Below are 14,611 nucleotides of genomic sequence, written 5' to 3'. Positions count from 1 at the left end.
CAAGCATGGTGGTGGCTGCATCATGTTATGGGTAAGCTTGTCATCGTCAGGGAGTAGGGAGTATTTTTTTAAAGGATAAAAATAAAAATAATAGGGCTAAGCACAGGCAAAGTCCTAAAGGAGAACCTGGTTCAGTCTGCTTTCCAAAAGACACTGGGAGACAAATCCACCTTTCAGGAAGACCAGGAACCTGAAACACAAGGCCAAATATACACTGAGTATACCAAACATTAGGAACATCTTCTATGGCAAGACTTGAAAAATGCTATCTAGCAATGATCAACAACCAACTTGACAGAGCTTGAATAATTTTTAAATAATAAATGGGCAAATATTGTACAATCCTGGTTTGTAAAGCTTTGTAAAGCTCTTAGAGACTTACCCAGAAAGACTCAGAGCTATAATCGCTGCCAAAGTTGATTCTAACATGCATCGACTCAGGGGGATGAATACTTACCTAATTAAAATATATTAGTATTTTATTTTCCATTAATATAAAAAAAAGTTGCATTTTTGTGCCAGTTAGAGTATATTTTGTGTAGATCATTGACAAAATATGACAATTAAATCATTTTTAATCCCACTTTGTAACACAACAAAATGTGGAAAAAGTCAAGGGGTATTTTCAGAGATTCATCAACTACACAGCTGCAACCTGCTGCTGAAATCGCAATCTGTAAATTAGTCAGACAGACCAGAGAATAGACAGAATCTGTGTTGATCCTAAACCTATATTTACACAAATTACCATTCATTTCACAATTGCAGCTATGTTCCATGTCTGACCTGCAGGGCAAATATATTTATTGACTCTCAAGACACCCTCATGAGAACAAACACAAAGTCAAATGCTAATGAGGCTCATTATTTGTTTCAGTACTTCCCACCCATTATAGTTTCTGTTAGTTTCTGCATTAGGGAGACTACAGGGGAAAACACTTTTGTTTGTTTGGTGTTAAGGTTCATTCATCATAAAGACATTTCTCCAGCCTAATTACAGAAATACCTCAGGACAGACCAAAACAATAAATGTGATTAAAACGCACTTAAACACAAGGAGAGATATGATTTGGCTGAATGCAGATACAAACGACAACGACGCCTTGGGGAGGACACAGTGCTTTTACTAATGAGAAATGTAGGTGTTGGAATGCTGCCTATCCTGACTTGACGTCATAAAGGAGGATCTAAAGTATGTAACACATGGTGCTGTGACTGTCATTCATTTGAGGTCTGTAGGTGTATGTGTAGGTGTTTCTCTCAAAGCTGTGGCTCAGCAGAGAGGTAGCTCCCTTCGGTGTAGTAAAAAATAAAATATAAAAAGCAGGCAATTTCAGTGCGAATAGCACCATCAAGCAAACTGTTCTTGAGCCATGATGTAAGCATGAATGCAAAGTAAGGGTTGATATTAGCTTCCCTTTCTGATGTGCCTTTCTGGCCTTGGTCTTGTTCTGCTGATAAACTGGGTCAGATACGCTGTTCCTTCAGAAAGTATTCATACCCCTTTACATTTGTCCTCAGTTTGGTCAGAGGTCCAGCTCCAGGCAGAGTACTTATGTAAATGAGATTTTGCTGCATCTAATTTTCAATACATTTGCAAAAATGTCAAAAACATGTTTTCACTTTGTCATTATGGGGTATTGTGTGTAGATTGGCGAATAAAAAAAAATCTAGAATTTAGGCTGTAACAACAAAATGCGGAATTAACACTATCAGCTTCGGTCAAGATGGAATTCACAGTGGTAGCAAACAGATTCTCAGGGCAACAGAGAATAGACTAATGGGGCTATAGTGCATACACGTTTGACAGCTTTTCTGTACTAGTTTAAGCACTATAGTCAATCTATCATGTTATTGTTCGCCAAGATATCTAGAAACAGAAAGAAAAAAAATAGCCAAGTATCAAGGAAATTAAGTTGTATTTTATCCATTAGACAAACATTTGTAAAACCCTAAAGTAGACAGAAAGACATATACAGGATGTGCATTTTGAAAACAGAACACTTAAAAAAAAAAAAATGTAATTACTCAAATTTGAAGGGGGGGAACAGGATAACAAAGACATGGTATCTTGCTGTAACACTTTCATAGATGTAATAAGCATAACTGATATCTCAATTCAAGTCCTTTTCATTGTAAAATATCTTATTGAAGACAATGGTAGTTGTATTGAGGGAGCTTGGTGTCTTGATGTTGTTTACGAGCCTGCTTGGGATGCTCTTCATTAAAAGTTTTTGTAATGCAACAACCTGAAATGTAGTTGAGAAAAATAAACCAAATTATAATTCTGATATTTTGTATATTTATTTGTATCAATGATGATGTTTTTATTTTCTGCAGTCTGAGAAAAATATACACACAAAAAAGAAGGAAAAACAAGAGACTCACCTGAAGAGAGGGGCATGGCCCTCGTTGTTGGCCAGGGAGAAGAAGCCGCTGTTTGGGGAGAAGTCCAGGCGGTGGGCTCTGTATATGGTTTTCCTCTGGAACATGGGGAAGTTGGAGAACACTGTGAAGCTGGGGATATGAACCTGAAATGAGAAGGGTAGACACATGATGACAGTGAAAGAGTGACATGGTTTTACTTCATTTTAAATCAATTCAAACTTTATTACTACCCAAGTCATGCTGCGACAAAACCTCTTATTTACAAGAGACCAGGTGTAGCTGTAATGATGACAAAGACAACATTAGGTGTGTGTGAGAGAGAGACTGACCAATCGGGCAGCCTCGTCGTCATCCCTGGAGGCGATGGCCAGGATCTCGGAGGTGGGGTTGAAGCGGAGAGAGGTGGCGGAGGTCACCAGGTTCATGATGGCCTTCAGAGGCTTTGGGTTGTTCTGCCGCATACACTCCTCCTGGGAGTACACGTTCACCACACCTGCCGCTGACCTGAGATAATAGAAACGGTAGAAAAAGAATGTGAAAAACTTGTCTTCTACAGGTATACTATATGAAAAAATATCATTGGTTTTTCCACAAAATGGGTGCCTTTTGCATCCCTTTGATATTTTAAGGAGAAATTGTGCAAAAGTATTACATTTTAAAAGCCTGTTATATTAAATTAGGTGCCCTTTAATTTAGACCACATGGAGAATTCAATAAATCTGTTTTTTTTACATGAATAAAGACTTGCTTACGTGCCAAAAATTCTGCATTTTGACATGTCCCTCCGTCAACCATGTGTCACCTCTAGGAAGATTTTAACCCACTTAACCCAAACATTTCTTCAAGTTTCACCATCATTCTACAACACTATTTTGTTATCCTTCTGAAGATAATGTATTTAATGTGATTCATTTACATCTGTCCTTCATCTTAAGATCAACCATGATACTTCAACTGAATTCTCGTTTTAATATAGTGAAACTATTCCTTTTAAAATACCACCCCCCAAAAAAAAAAAAAAAAAAAAAAACATAGAACACCTAATAGTCAAATCAGAATAAAAGCAGGTGAGATGGTTCTACTCTTTTTGGCCATTTTCTGGTGTTTTGTGGTGGAAAACTGAGGGGATCGAGCATAACATGTCAACCCTGTTACCCATGGATAGACAGGCTAGACATGTTAACTAAATGTTCTTTTGTGAAGCTTGCATTTAATGAACACTTCCTGTTGCACAAAACAAGATTCCATTCCCCCTGTCACGAGGAAATGTACAGCTGATTAAAGATGAAATCGTCTACCCTGTTACTTTATTTGGCACCAACTATAATTGTTTTATTTAAACGCTTCAAGTGGGAAAACATGTTTTTTTATAAAGTTGAACGTGCTCTTTATGACAGAATGTTAACATTTATTACACTTCTTAAAAAAGACACCTAATTGGTGGAACGACCCAACTATCCTGAAGGTTTTGTGGCAGAATCATACATCTTTTTTTTCTTTTAAGACATCTGAAGCAAGACAAACAGGACAATGCACAAACATTGCAATGGTTTGATCACAATCGCTGCTGAATCATTACAGCAAGGAAATGGTTGAATGAATAAATGAGCTACCCACCAACAACCTTATGTCACAAAACAACGCGAAAAATGTTGAAAACAAAATGGCTGACTCACCCGCAGGCCAGATACTGTCCGTTCTTGGATGCAGCCATGGAGGTCCCACTCACACAGCCATCATCTGTGAACCTGTTCAGGCATTTACTGCTCCTCATGTCCCATATATACACCTCACCCTCCTCTGCAACATCAAAAAGGTTTAGTACATACAGGTACCCATGTACAGCTTTAAAGGTGCAATATGCAGAACTCAATCTGCCATTTCTTTTTGCTAAAATGCTAATAGTTCGCCTGATTTCAGTTTGTGACAAAACAAGCAGTGATCACCAGGGCAGTGGTCACTTTTTAAACATGACAACAAACAAAAGCCTGAACCATTAACCTATTAAAAACTGTTCTGTAGCAAATAGGTTTGTAGTAGGCTATATTTTGGGGCGGCAGGTAGCCTAGTGGTTAGATCGTTGGACTAGTAACCGAAAAGTTGCTAGATCAAATCCCCGAGCTGACAAGGTAAAAATCTGTCGTTCTGAACAAGGCAGTTAACCCACTGTTCCTAGGCCGTCATTGAAAATAAGAATTTGTTCTTAACTGACTTGCCTAGTTAAATAAAAGGTCAAAATAAAATATGCCCAATACTTTATCACTGCATATTGGCTATGCTTGAATTGCCCTGCTAATGTTGTTCTTCTCAGACCATTTTGAAATTATATTTAAAAAAATGTAGGTATATGATCACACTGGTAATAGATCATTTGCTGTATTACTTGACGCACAGCTGAGTGAGCATAATCATTTGCTTTGATTTATTTTACTGGACTGATGACCTGCATCTGATGGGGAAACTCATTTCTGCCTCATGCACCAATTCATGTTGTTTATCCCATGGTCAATTAGTCAAATATTACTCTATATAAAAAAAGAGGCAGACCGCTAATAACACTTTGCTATACTGCTTGCAGTGTGAGTGGGTGGATGTAGGGAGAACGCGCATTGACAGTGCTGAATAACAACTTCAACATGAACTTACTGATAAAAAACAGTCATGGTTTTAAAAGTTTTGAAATCTCAGTATAAACTTTGCTGTGCGCTCGAGGCTTCTTTTTACCGTCTATGGCTTGAGGAAACTGTGCATACACAGTGATCTGAGCTATCTGATTGGCCAGAGGTAGGCCTGTAGGTGCACTTGATTTGATCTTTGGGCCTGCCGGGTAAGTGGAGTTCTACCTTCAGACACATGACATTTTTCAAAATGGGAACACTTTGCCTTCCCAGTGTTAGGGCTGCTGAATCAAGTGTACCTACCACCAACAGCACAAAACAAATACAAAATAATAGGGACACAAGGATTTATCGTTGTTGTTTTTTTACAGAAATGTTTGGTGACCGACTAGGACCACTGAGAACCATCTCTGTTAAATATATTTTCCATAAACAAAAATATTGTTTGAAGCTGTACAAAACTAAAAGTAAAAGCATAGAAATATCGCACATACAACAAATCTACTGCTTCCAAAGAGAATGAGAGATCTATAACTCACATTTCTATGTGAATTTGGTCAGCTCGCCCAAAAAGTCACATATTGCAGCTTTAACTAAAATCAACTAAAAAAGGTTTTAGGATGTGATTGGGATGTTAGGCTGTGTGTCTTTTTAGACCAGGGTAAAAACCCACCAGAATTGGTGAAGACTTTGCTGCCGTCGTGGGAGAAAGCCACTCCTGCGATGTTTCCGTTGATCTTCATGCTGTTCACTACCTCCTTAGTCTGAAAAAACAACAGTGAGAGTATACAGACATTTAAGCAATGCATGTATACACCGGATCCAAAACGGAGTCTTGTGTTTTGATCCATTTTGGTTGCATGGTATACCAGGTATTTGCCATCTACAATCACCTACCTTCATTGTTAACACGTGGAGGTATCCGGAGGTGCCAGTGAGAAGGAGGGATTCTCCATCAGGGGAGACTTCAAACTCTTTCACTCTCTGTTCCCTCAGACCTAAGGGACAACAATATTTGTTACTGCACTCAATCACACAACCAGTCACTCACCCACTACCCATTTTTAAAAAAATAACAGTCTGGCTGAGAATATACAGTGATTTTATCTTTAAACCAATCACAGAACACAATCATTTGCTCGGTAACAACTAGGCTTGGGCAGTATACCGTCAATACAGTTGAAACTTAATTTTTTATACATTTTAATATTTGTAGCTACTTTTTAAGTAAATACCTGCAGTCCATTTGAGCAATACGTTAGGAGATAAAGCAGTTCCCATTCTTCATTTCCCCCGGTCACATAATGTTTCATTATGAAGCTTACCGGTAGTTCCCAGTCACGTGGTGTTTGGTTTACAAGCACACCGATGAGAGACTGGAGCCTTGTGAGTCACTCAATGTTTTGCACCACGTGCCAGGTGATCTAGGGGCGGCAGGTAGCCTGGTAGGTAGGAGAGTTGGGCCAGTAACCGAAAGGTTGCTGGATCGAATCCCCGAGCTGACAAGTCAAAAATCTGTCGTTCTGCCCCAGAGTAAGGCAGTTAACCCACTGTTCCCCAGGCGCTGTTGATGCCGATTAAGGCAGCACCCCGCACCTCTCGGAATTAAAAGGGGTTGGGTTAAATGCGTAAGACACATTTCAGTTGAATACGTTCAGTTGTACAACTGACTAGGCATCTCCCTTTCCCCTTGTTACACAACTAAATGTTTTCCAGCGAGATATCAAATAAAATGTTATTTGTCACATGCGCAGTGAATTGCTTAAAAGTGTTCACTCAAATCAACAAATAAAATAGAAAAATTACAAATAATTCAAGAGCAACGATAAAATAACTAACGAGGCTAAACACAGGGGGTACCGGTACAGAGTCAATGTGCGGGGCCCAGGTTTGTCGAGGTAAAATGTACAAAAGCTGAAGAACATACGCACATCCAGGTACTTTCCACGGGTGCTGGAGTTGTAAGCAAACTCATGGAAAACAGAAAGAAAAACGCTGCACACTGCTGCTCATGCTCCCAGGCAAGGTCCTGGATGGCAGGAAGATTGGCTCCAGTGACGTACTGGGCCGTAAACACTACCCTTTGTAGTCCCTTGCGGTCGGAGGCTGAGCAGTTTACCCCAGCACTTTTTGCCTGTTTAATGGTTCGGAGTAGGGCAGAGCAGGATTTCTTATAAACGTCTGGGTTAGAATCCCACTCCTTGAAAGTGACAGCTCTACACTTTAGCTCAGTCCGGATGTTGCCTGTAATCCTTGGCTTATGTACTGTAGCGGTTTCAGGGGTTGTGTGGTGGATGGACGTTATGTGCCTGCAAGGTTTCTTTGTTTTCTGGCTGCCAGGACCATGGACAGCTCAGAGGAAACGGCCAGAAACTGCAGTAGAACAGCCACACCTGTCTCCAGTTGTAATTAGAGACTAAACGGCAAACAGATAAATCCAATCATGGGCCTCTACTTAACCGCGCCCTGGGTTTGTTTCTTTGTCTTTCCTTTGACCCAGGCAGGTGAACGAGGAGGCGGCTATTGGAGAGACTGAGCATACGGTGGAGGAAGTGGTTTACCGGAATAATGGAACTGGAGATTTCAACAAGGAGTGAACCCCAAAGACCAAGAGTGGAGGACCTTTCACTGGTGACGACGTATTTACTTTGATTGAGTTTAGTATATCAGGAACCCTGCAGGTACCTGAGAAAAAATAAACCGTGTTAACCCTTCCCATGGACTGGTGGTGTGTGTCTGTATGTGTAAACCCTGCCTTAACAGATTATGGCGCCGAAACCGCCACAGTACGTACGGTTACTGTGTGGACGACATCATCGATGCACTTATTGATGAAGCCAGTGACTGATGTTGTGTACTCAATGCCATCGGAAGAATCCCAAAACATATTCTAGTCTGTGCTAGCAAAACAGTCCTGACGCTTAGAATCTGCGTCATCTGACCACTTCCGTATTGAGTGATTCACTGGTACTTCTTGCTTTAGTTTTTGCTTGTAGGCAGGAATCTGGAGGATTGAATTATGGTCAGATTTGCCAAATGGAGGGCGAGGGAGAGCTTAGTACACGCCTCTGTGTGTGGTGTAAAGATGGGCTAGAGGTTCTCTTTACCCTCTGGTTGCACATGCTAGTAGAAATGAAGTCAAGGATTTAAGTTTCCCTGCATTAAAGTCCCTGGCCACTAGGAGCGCCACCTCTGGATAAGCATTTTCTTGTTTGCTTATGGCCTTATACAGCTCGTTGAGTGTGATCTTAGTGCCAGCATCGGTTTGTAGCGGTAAATAGACAGCTAAATAAATAGTGTGGTCTTAAAGCTTAAAGCTTAACATGAGATACTCTACCTCAGGCGAACTAAACCTTGAGACATAGTTAATATCAGAATTTGTGCACCAGCTGTTATTGACAAATAGACACAGACTGCCACCCCTTGCACGGAAAACCCAGCCAGCTGTATGTTATCCATGCCGTCGTTCAGCCACGACTTGTGAAACGCAAGATATTACAGTTTTTAATGTCCCGTTGGTAGGATAGTCTTGATCTGAGTTTATTATCCAATAATTGCACGTTGGCTAATAGGACTGCCTCCAGTATTTATGCTGCAGTAGTTTGTGTCGGGGGGCTAGGTTCAGTTTGTTATATCTGGAGTACTTCTCCAGTCCTATTCAGTGTCCTGTGTGAATTTAAGTGTGCTCTCTCTAATTCTCTCTTTCTTTCTTTCTCTCTCGGAGGACCTGAGCCCTAGGACCATGCCTCAGGACTACCTGACATGATGACTCCTTGCTGCCCCCAGTCCACCTGGCCGTGCTGCTGCTCCAGTTTCAACTGTTCTGCCTTATTATTATTGGACCATGCTGGTCATTTATGGACATTTGAACATCTTGGCCATGTTCTGTTATAATCTCCACCCGACACAGTCAGAAGAGGACTAGCCACCCCACATAGCCTGGTTCCTCTCTAGGTTTCTTCCTAGGTTTTGGCCTTTCTAGGGAGTTTTTCCTAGCCACCGTGCTTCTACACCTACATTGCTTGCTGTTTGGGGTTTTAGGCTGGGTTTCTGTACAGCACTTTCAGATATCAGCTGATGTACGAAGGGCTATATAAATACATTTGATTTGACTGATCCACTCGCTGTCGGATTCTTACAAGGCACCCCGACCTACACCAACTCATTCAAGGGTTTATTATTTTTACTATTTTCATCATAGTTGAAGAGAGAAGACAAACTATAAAATAACATATGGAATCATGTAGGAACCCCAAAATGTGTAAACAAATGCAGTTGTGCATTTAGTTTGCTAACTTACAGTAGTTATATAGCTGGTTAGCTTCTTGCAAAAAACAAGCTTCTCCTGGTAACAGCAGAGAATGCCCTCCTGGATCAAGAGCCTTGCCGTCTAATATTTGTTTTGTGTGTGCAGCAAATTGTGAGTAGTGTTTTTTGTATAACTTTGAGCAGGGATGTCTGTCCTACAAATAACTATAAAATTTGACATGTACTTGTTAGCATTGCTAACCTTCGGTTTACAGAGGCTCAGTGGGGTTTGTGTTCAGTGCCAGTATTGCCTTATATCTTGGGATGGCACAAGGTCGGTATGAAGGATTGACAATCTCAATACCCCCCAAGCCTAGTAATAAAAGCCTATGTCCCTACCTAACAGCCAACGGTTTAGATTACTACCTAACAGCCAACGGGTTAGATTACTACCTAACAGCCAACGGGTTAGATTACTACCTAACAGCCAACGGGTTAGATTACTACCTAACAGCCAACTGGTTAGATTACTACCTAACAGCCAACTGGTTAGATTACTACCTAACAGCCAACTGGTTAGATTACTACCTAACAGCCTTGGGGTTCTAGTGACTCCTCATTGCTTCCTCCTCCTCACCTCTGACAGTGTGGACTGGGATGACCTTGCCCTCCATCATGTCGTAGATGTAAAACAGCTTGTTCCTGAAACTGGTGGCCACCACCTGCTCCCCGTCCACGCTGAACTGGGCCTTGTGCACCGGGAACTTCTCCAGGTGAATACTCAGAATCATAGGATTGGTCTTCCCATCAACCTGGAGAGGAAGGAGGGACATTTAGAGTGAGGTGGAAGGTAATTCATTAAAGTACAAACTTGTCTGTTAGTGTGCGAAGCTGTCATCAAGGCAAAAGGGTGGCTACTTTGGTAGTCCATTGAAAGTTTGTATTTTTTAGGGGCGTATAGTTTGTATGGTCAAACAAAAGACCTGGAGGATATTATTAAAAGCATATAGTCCCAACTGGCCCGTTTATGACGGTCCCTATACCATGTCTCACGATGACAGCCACAAGAATGCCTGAGAGAAGACTGAAGCTGATGAGTAAAATGAATACCTGGAACAGAGAGATGGACTGGTCGAGCCCTGCTGTCATGACAACCTGGGCAGAGGGGTGGAACTGCACCGTGGTCAGCCGGTCCTCAGACGGCCGGTCGTTGTTGGCGTGTCGGCACTTCTTCATCTGCAAGAGAGTTAAATACATCCAGCATAAAATGTACTATAACATGACGTTGAAAATACTCTATTTTATTTAACTATGGAAGTCAGTTAAGAACAAATTCTTATTTACAATGATGGCCTACCCCGGCCAAACCTGAACAACGCTGGGCCAAATGTGCGGCGCCCTATGGGACACCCAATCACGGCCGGATGTGATACAGCCTGGATTCGAACCAGGGACTGCAGTGACACTGAGGTGCAGTGCCTTAGACCGCTGCGCCACTCGGGAGCCCACTATTGTGATATCGATTGCGAAAACCACATGATCTAATACTGGAAAATGTCATGGTTTTATAACTCCCAAATCTCTAAAGAACTCTGGTTAGAGTCCCCATTTGCAGTCAGAGAGAGAGCTGGTTGTTTTACTCAAACTTAATCTCAAATGTAGTAGTGGTGAGATGATAGGAGAACAGAACTCACCCGTATGATTCCTTTGGGAAGACTGTCGGATGAGCCAACAAAGTTGCCCGTCTTCCTCATCAGGTCATCTCCATCCTCATCATCAGAGTCATCTTTAGTTTTTGAAAATAGACATCTTTCATTGAAAAGACACAAATGTATACAATATACACCAGGGATCATAAAATAGATTCAGCAGCGTGCCAATTTTTTTCTTGAGCGGATGGTCAGGGGGCCGGAACATAATTACAAATCATTTGTAGACTTCAAATTGACCGCAAGAAGCCCAAACATATATACAATGTTATTAAAGCAATCATTTCAAACAGTCTATACCATGAAAAGAGTAGGTGTTCATAATGTTTTGTACACTTAGTGTGTATCTTTTATGCGTGGGAATACTTTGGAACAGATTTCCAAAGTTAAATCACTTGGAGCTGACTTGGTGTTTTTACAGTCTTATGTTAAAAACATTTTTTTATTTTTTATATATAACTTCAGAAAACTTGGAGGGCGAAATAAAATCACCAAAATTTGGCCCGCGGCAGTCAGTTGGGGGAACCCTGCTATATACCCTCTCATCATTACATAGTAGTGTCATGTAATTATTTAATCAGTGTTCATAAATTCCAATTATATTTATCTGTCTGATACCCAGAGGTTGTAAAGCTCTGGTCTTAAATAAAACAGACAGAATTCCCAGCTCACAATTGATCAGATCCCAATTTATTTGCGAGAGCTCTCAAGTTTTCACAAATACATTCCTTCTTATACCACCCTAAACTACGCACATACGTACATGAGTCTAACCACAGTTTACAACCCCTCAGCTGACAGTTCCAGGCTCCCCCAGACACCATAACTCTGGAGGAGCCCTCCCTGTCCTCTCTTATCTCCACATACTTTCCTTTCTTCCTAGGTCCATGCCATATAACCCCTTCCTAATGAACAAACATTATTTAATACTACAAGACAGGGTAGAATTCTTGCCAGTTATAGTGCAGTATACCTCATTTAGTCATTATTGATCATTTAAAAAAAATCACATAACAAGTAGGTAATCATCAGTGAGGGGCATCTCTCATAACATATTACATGGACCATAGATGTTGATTACCAATATGTGAGTTTACCTTTTTTCTTATTCTTTTTCCGGACTTTTGACTCTGCCCAGGACGGCATTCCACCCATTGCTTTTTGGAACCTGGCAAAAATGTGTTGGAAGTGTGAGTTTGAACCACCAGATCCCAGTGTTATTTACTCCATGGCTTTGTTACTAACATCCACTTACTGTTCTTTCATCCTCTGCTGTAACTTCTGTTTGGACATCTTGGCCTCTGCGTCACTCTTGGTCAGCTCTCTACGGAACCGGTGTGTCATGTCCACTCTTAAGAAACGGGAGAGAAAGGTCATGGAAGAATAAACATAGTGAAGTTAACTGCTAGGGATGTAACCGATACGCATCAGGCCCTGGTTCAAATGACCCATGCTTCGGTCAGAGAATCAATTCAAACGTTTTAAAGTGTCAGTTCACTTTAAAAAAAAAAGGTTTTGCTCGTGTTCCTTTCTTTCTTTCTACCTTCCAAAAATGCCTCTGATCTTTTGTGAAAGCTGATGCGTCCTCTCCTTCAGCGTCAAACTATTGCATGTAACCGCGTTGACAGTCATTGATCTACAAGTCATTTTGCAGGCCACACAAACCCCAAGCAATGTCAGTAGCCTACTCAAACTGTGCGCTGCTGCTTCGCACGCTGACCAACAACACCTCGATCACACCGACGGCGCCATTGCATTTTGGTACACCAGAAGGTGAATGTTGAACTTTTGTTGCACACACCCAGATGATGCTGCGTACCATTTTGAGCAATGACTCTGTAGGTGTGATCGAGGCATAACAAAAGTTCAACATTCACCTTCTGCTACCACTTCTGTCAATCTGTCTATGCAAAAAGAGCCCCCTAATCTGATAGTGGGTTGGTAGATGCCCACTAAACTTCCTTATGGCTCAGCTGACAAAATACACCATAAACATTTACACACACACACACACACACACACACAGGTCAGCTCGAACAGATCCATCTCAGAGGCCCAGCCCATGAGCTCCATCAGCAGCAGATTTGAATTTAGAATGGAAAATGAATGTGTTTATGCAACAAATGTTGTCGCACAAAATCTTATCGCATCGATTTGTTCTTCTCATCAAACCAAATCGTTGCACACTAAAACGTGTCATTCCTGCGAGTGAGTGCTTGACTGGGGTAGGAGCTCACCGGAGCAGAGGACCAGCACCTCAAATGTTCTACTGCTTTGAGCTCCTGTTCATCTTATAGAATATTAGCTCAAAAGGTATTGTGGCGCTCCTGCACCTAAATATAAAACGGTATCGGCCCCCAAAATGAGTAGCGGAACCTATTTCAGTCCAAGTCAAGCACTACTTTCTGTATCATACTGGAGCCCACGTATCTAGATACATATCAATTCATCTTCAAAAAAGAAAGATGCATATCACTGGTAACAGCTCTTACAAGCAACATGACTACAGCTACAATGTAGAAACATGAAGTGAGAAGCATTTGCACATGATGATGCTGAAAAGAAACAATAAGACACCGTTGTTGCAGTCCCAGGTACTAACTCTTCCTCCAGATCATCATCATCATCCTCCCACACCGCTGTCCTGGTTGTCTGAACCGTCAGCCGTGCTTCATCCTCTACATCGGATTCGCTGGAATCGTCATCATCCAGAAGTGTGGCACCGCCATCCTCTCTGTCCTGTTTGACAAGAAATTGATTTGATAACAACTGACTGCAATGAAACTAAAAAAGTAAACGATATGTGACAGACGGATATGACACTGGAGATTATTAGTCTAGTACCTGGTTGTAACTAACTATTAATCAATATTGGATTTACATCTATGCTATGCTGACAATGTGACAACATAATCCAGAGAACCTTGGCAGGCAGAGTCATTCTGTATGGAATCAGGGGTGTATTCATTACGCCGAAGTTTCGGTTTGGAATGGCAACCTTAAAATTAAAACTACAACTTCTGTTTAAGAACCCAACAGATTTTACGTCACGTTGAAGAGCGTTTGGAGTTGTTGCAAAACGTTTTGTAACAGACGAAACGTTAAGCTACAGAACCGGCGTAATGAATACACCCTAGATGTAACTAATGAATTCCTACCTTCACGAGCCTTTCCACAAGATAATCTTCAGCACCAAAAACAAGATATTCAAGAAGTTTTACAGATGCATCTTCTTCGCCTAAAACAGTCACTGCTTGGGCGTTTTTGTGTCTTTTTAACGCTTCTTCCTCGTAGTCAGGCTCTGGTTCCGAGACTCTCTTCATCGTCTCTCTCCCCTTTCTAGAGTGTATACCGACTTTGTCCATGTTTATCGTTTAAACCTTAGCATATGAAACTAATTGCAAATTGTCTCAGGATACACTAGAATTTAGCAAGATTCAGTAGACCCATAGATGTGCTCGCTAGCCTTTTACAATAACATGCCTCATGCGCCCAATGTTTTCCACATGGGCTGGCTGCAACGCTGTGTTAGTTGTGAGCAAAGTCAACGCGTGGCTGCACTATTTCACAAAGTTACAAAGTATGTGCACAGAGAAGAACTCATAGCCCGCGCAACGCTCCAACGGTGTAGGTGTTTTATTAATCAGT

At 41.3% G+C, this 14,611-nt stretch overlaps 1 protein-coding gene across 2 annotated transcripts; it reads right to left on the bottom strand.

Moving 5' to 3' along the window:
- Positions 1–557: 557 nt before the first annotated feature.
- On the bottom strand, positions 558–14,486 carry LOC118384463 (U3 small nucleolar RNA-associated protein 18 homolog). 2 transcript variants are annotated; one of them, XM_035771023.2, is made up of 13 exons: positions 14,122–14,485; positions 13,566–13,702; positions 12,219–12,314; positions 12,061–12,131; positions 10,949–11,040; positions 10,365–10,490; positions 9,892–10,066; positions 5,904–6,004; positions 5,680–5,770; positions 4,065–4,188; positions 2,718–2,892; positions 2,389–2,531; positions 558–2,249 (listed from the first exon to the last, which is right to left on the bottom strand). In XM_035771023.2, exons 1-13 carry the CDS (start codon positions 14,326–14,328, stop codon positions 2,225–2,227), a joined length of 1,563 nt encoding a protein of 520 aa, XP_035626916.1. In that variant the 5' UTR covers positions 14,329–14,485; the 3' UTR covers positions 558–2,224. The 2 variants fall into 2 exon arrangements, 1 of the variants encoding a protein (XP_035626916.1); XR_004825838.1 differs by lacking the exon at positions 558–2,249 and having other exon boundaries at positions 2,619–2,892; positions 14,122–14,486.
- Positions 14,487–14,611: the final 125 nt, after the last annotated feature.

This window comes from Oncorhynchus keta, chromosome 5 (assembly GCF_023373465.1).
Source record: "Oncorhynchus keta strain PuntledgeMale-10-30-2019 chromosome 5, Oket_V2, whole genome shotgun sequence".
Lineage (NCBI taxonomy): Eukaryota > Metazoa > Chordata > Actinopteri > Salmoniformes > Salmonidae > Oncorhynchus > Oncorhynchus keta.
This window is presented reverse-complemented; position numbering and strand designations above follow the sequence as displayed.